The sequence below is a fragment of the Pteropus vampyrus genome, unplaced genomic scaffold (genome assembly GCF_000151845.1).
Source record: "Pteropus vampyrus isolate Shadow unplaced genomic scaffold, Pvam_2.0 Scaffold1000001360, whole genome shotgun sequence".
Lineage (NCBI taxonomy): Eukaryota > Metazoa > Chordata > Mammalia > Chiroptera > Pteropodidae > Pteropus > Pteropus vampyrus.
Window position 1 is genome coordinate 1 of NW_011915762.1, and position 3149 is coordinate 3149.

A 3149-nucleotide genomic window follows, 5' to 3' on the forward strand; every position below is an offset into this window, starting at 1 on the left:
TGGCCCGGGCCTTTGTGGCCCATCTGCTTGCTGTGTCCTTTACTTGCACACACACACACACACACACACACACACACACACACACACACACACACACACACACACACACACACACACACACACACACACGTCCCGACCAGCCCTCGGGGCCTTCGTGCCTCCCACCCCAATAACCTCGCCTGTGCCCTCCCACAGTGCCCGGGGCCTGGACGCTGTGGGCCCCCTGGTCTGACTGCCCTGTCTCCTGTGGAGGCGGGACCCAGGCCCGCACCCGAGTCTGCACAGCCTCAGCCCCTCACCGCACAGTGCCCGCCTGCCTGGGCCCCGACACCCAGAGCCAGCGCTGCGGGTGGCAGCCTTGCCCAGGGCTGCGGGCCGCCTGCTCCTGGGGCCTCTGGGGGCCCTGTTCTCAAAGCTGCGGCCCAGGCTTGGCCTCCCGCTCTGGGTCCTGCCCCTGCCCGCTGGCCGAGGCCAACCGGACCTGTAATGGCAGCTTCTTCCACCTGGACACCCAGGCCTGCTACCCGGGGCCCTGCCTGGGTATGTGTGCACGGGAAGGGAGGCTCTCTCCCGGGCAGACTCAGGGAATAATGGACGGTCTCCAAACCAACCCCCAGCTTATCCCCTCAAATATATCCCTATCTGCTCCTCCCCTGCTCCCTCTTCCTTTAGAATGCTTTGAGATGCCACCCTCACGGCTGGGTGACAGGGAACCTGGGCAGTGGGGACCTTTCTGAATCCCTGGCTTGCTTTTGCCCTTTCCCACACAGGGGATTGGTTAAAGCCGGCATGAGGGAGGGGGCGGGTGGGAGAGAGGCCAAGGGAGCCCCGAGAGGCCCCCTGAGCGACACGCCCACCTTGGTCCCTAGAGGAGTGCGTGTGGAGCAGCTGGAGCAGCTGGACGCGATGCTCGTGCCAGGTGCTGGTCCAGCAGCGCTACCGACACCAGAGGCCAGTGCCCGGAGGGGCGGGGGAGGGCGCCCTCTGCACCCGCCTGGACGGCCACTTCCGGCCTTGCCTCATTGGGAACTGCTCTGGTGAGGCCCCAGGAGCAAGGAGCCCGGAAGCTGAACCCTGACAGGGCGTGAGCCCCTCTCACCATGAGCCTGTGCCCCCAAGATCTCAGAGTGGCCACCTGTGCCTGCAGCGACCCCTCCCCTCAGCAGCCCAGCTACTCCTCTGCCCGGCCCTCAGCTACTCTCTCCTCTCAGCTGCTCCTCCCCACCACACCCCCTGAGTCTTTGCCATGATTTTCCCACTTTGCTGGTCCAGCTGTGCCTTTGTCCCTTTGTAGACGCCCCGGGCACAGAGCGGGGTGTGGGGGCTCCCCTCCATCTCTGCTCCTCTGTATCCCTGGACCACCTGCCAGGCCCCCGACCCCCCACAGCCCCATCCTCCACGCAGAGTCCAGGCTCCCCAGGGCCCAAACCTGGAGGTACCCACAGTGCCATGGGTGCTGGATGGGCAACTCTGGGCTGCCCTGCGTGCAGCAGGGGGCAGTCCTGCCCCCTCACGGGGGCTCGACGGGACAGGCGCTATGTGCTCTGGGATCGGGGGGTGGAGGGTGACTCCGGGCGGCCCCCCACCGGCCTGTGTGTCCCCCCCGCCACAGAGGACAGCTGCACGCCTCCCTTTGAGTTCCAGGCCTGTGGCTCCCCCTGTGCCAGCCTCTGTGCCACACACCGGAGCCACCAGCCCTGCCAGGACCTGCCACCCTGCCAGCCTGGTTGCTACTGCCCCGAGGTGAGGGGCGGAGCTAGAGGAGTCGCCCCAGGAGAAGGGGGTCCTCTGTCCACAGCCCCACACCTCCTCCGCTCCACGACGCCCCGGCGGCCCCTCTCCTCCAGAACTTCATGTCTTGGGGGCTCTTAGCAGCCGTTCGCACCGCCTGTGGCCCTTTGCCCATCCATTCACTCAGCAGCACGTGTGCACCTGCCGTGCACCCTCTGTGCACCCTCTGTGGGCCAGGCACGGTGCCGGCGTGCGCGTGCGTAGATGCTGCCACACAGCCCTGTCCCTGTGTCCCCTCCTGCACAGGGGCTGTTGGAGCAGACTGGGGGCTGTGTCCCTGCAGAGCAGTGTAGCTGCCAGCACATCTCAGGAGGAGTTAGGGTGACCCTGGCCCCTGGGGACCACCTGCGCCTGGGCTGTAAAGAGTGGTGAGTGATGGGGGTGGGGGAGGTAGCATCAGGGGGCCGGGAGGGGCCCCCCACAGAGAAGGCCAGGCTAAGCCCGGTACCCGTCCTGTTGCAGCTGAGCCTAGAGCTCAGGTCACCCCCACATGCTCACTGCCCTGGGCTGGGTCCTGCCTCCCAGAGCCCACCCTGACTGTCCCCTCCCGCAGTGAATGCCAGCACGGAGAGCTGCAGTGCACCAGCCAGGGCTGTCAAGGTAATTCTGGACTAGGCAGACCGACTGTCCCCATTTGCCCAGGACTGGGGGGGTTTCTGGAACCTGGAACTTTCAGTACCAGGACTGGGACAGTCCCAGACAAACCAGGACGGCTGGTCACCCTACCCAGATCCTCCACGCCCCCCTAGTCTTCCTGGCGGTAACCTGAGCCCCTCCCTCCCTCTGCACCGGGGTCCCTGGGTCTGGGGGTTGGTCGCTGGGAAGGCGCCCGCCACACGCTGTCTGTCCTAGGTCTTCTGCCTCTGAGCGGCTGGTCTGAGTGGTCACCCTGTGGGCCCTGCCTGCCTGCCAGTGTCCTGGCCCCTGCCTCCAGGGCCGCCGCCTTAGAGGAGCGGTGGCCGCAGGACCCAGCTGGCCTCTCTCCCACCTTGGCACCTTGGCTGGCTTCAGAGCAGCACCGCCACCGCCTCTGTTTGGACCCTGAGACAGGGAGGCCGTGGGCTGGGGACCCGGCCCTCTGCACGGGGCCACTCAGCCAGCAGCGCCTCTGCCTGGACCCTGGAGCCTGCGGCGGTAATGGGGCGGGGCGTAGGCCAGCAGGGGGAGGGGCTTGGGATGGCCAGGAGAGGCTGGGCCATGTTGCTCAGTTGGGTGGCCGGTTGGGTGGCCAGGCAGTGGTCGGACCTGCCGACCCTCCTGCTTGCCCCCAGGGCCTGCTGGATTTGAGGCTGGGTGGGGCCACAACAGCTGGAAAGAGGGTGCCAGGAGCTCAGGGCACGTGCGAGTGTCTGCAGGGC

The 3149-nt window shown here is 66.8% G+C and overlaps 1 protein-coding gene across 1 annotated transcript; it reads left to right on the top strand.

Moving 5' to 3' along the window:
- Positions 1–415: 415 nt before the first annotated feature.
- On the top strand, positions 416–2925 carry LOC105311177 (SCO-spondin-like; the record flags this gene model as incomplete). The annotated part of the gene is made up of 7 exons (XM_011387199.1): positions 416–540; positions 870–1037; positions 1295–1435; positions 1613–1743; positions 2038–2159; positions 2345–2391; positions 2644–2925. Coding segments are annotated over 7 exons (1016 nt in total), but the record flags the coding sequence as incomplete, so codon positions are not given.
- Positions 2926–3149: the final 224 nt, after the last annotated feature.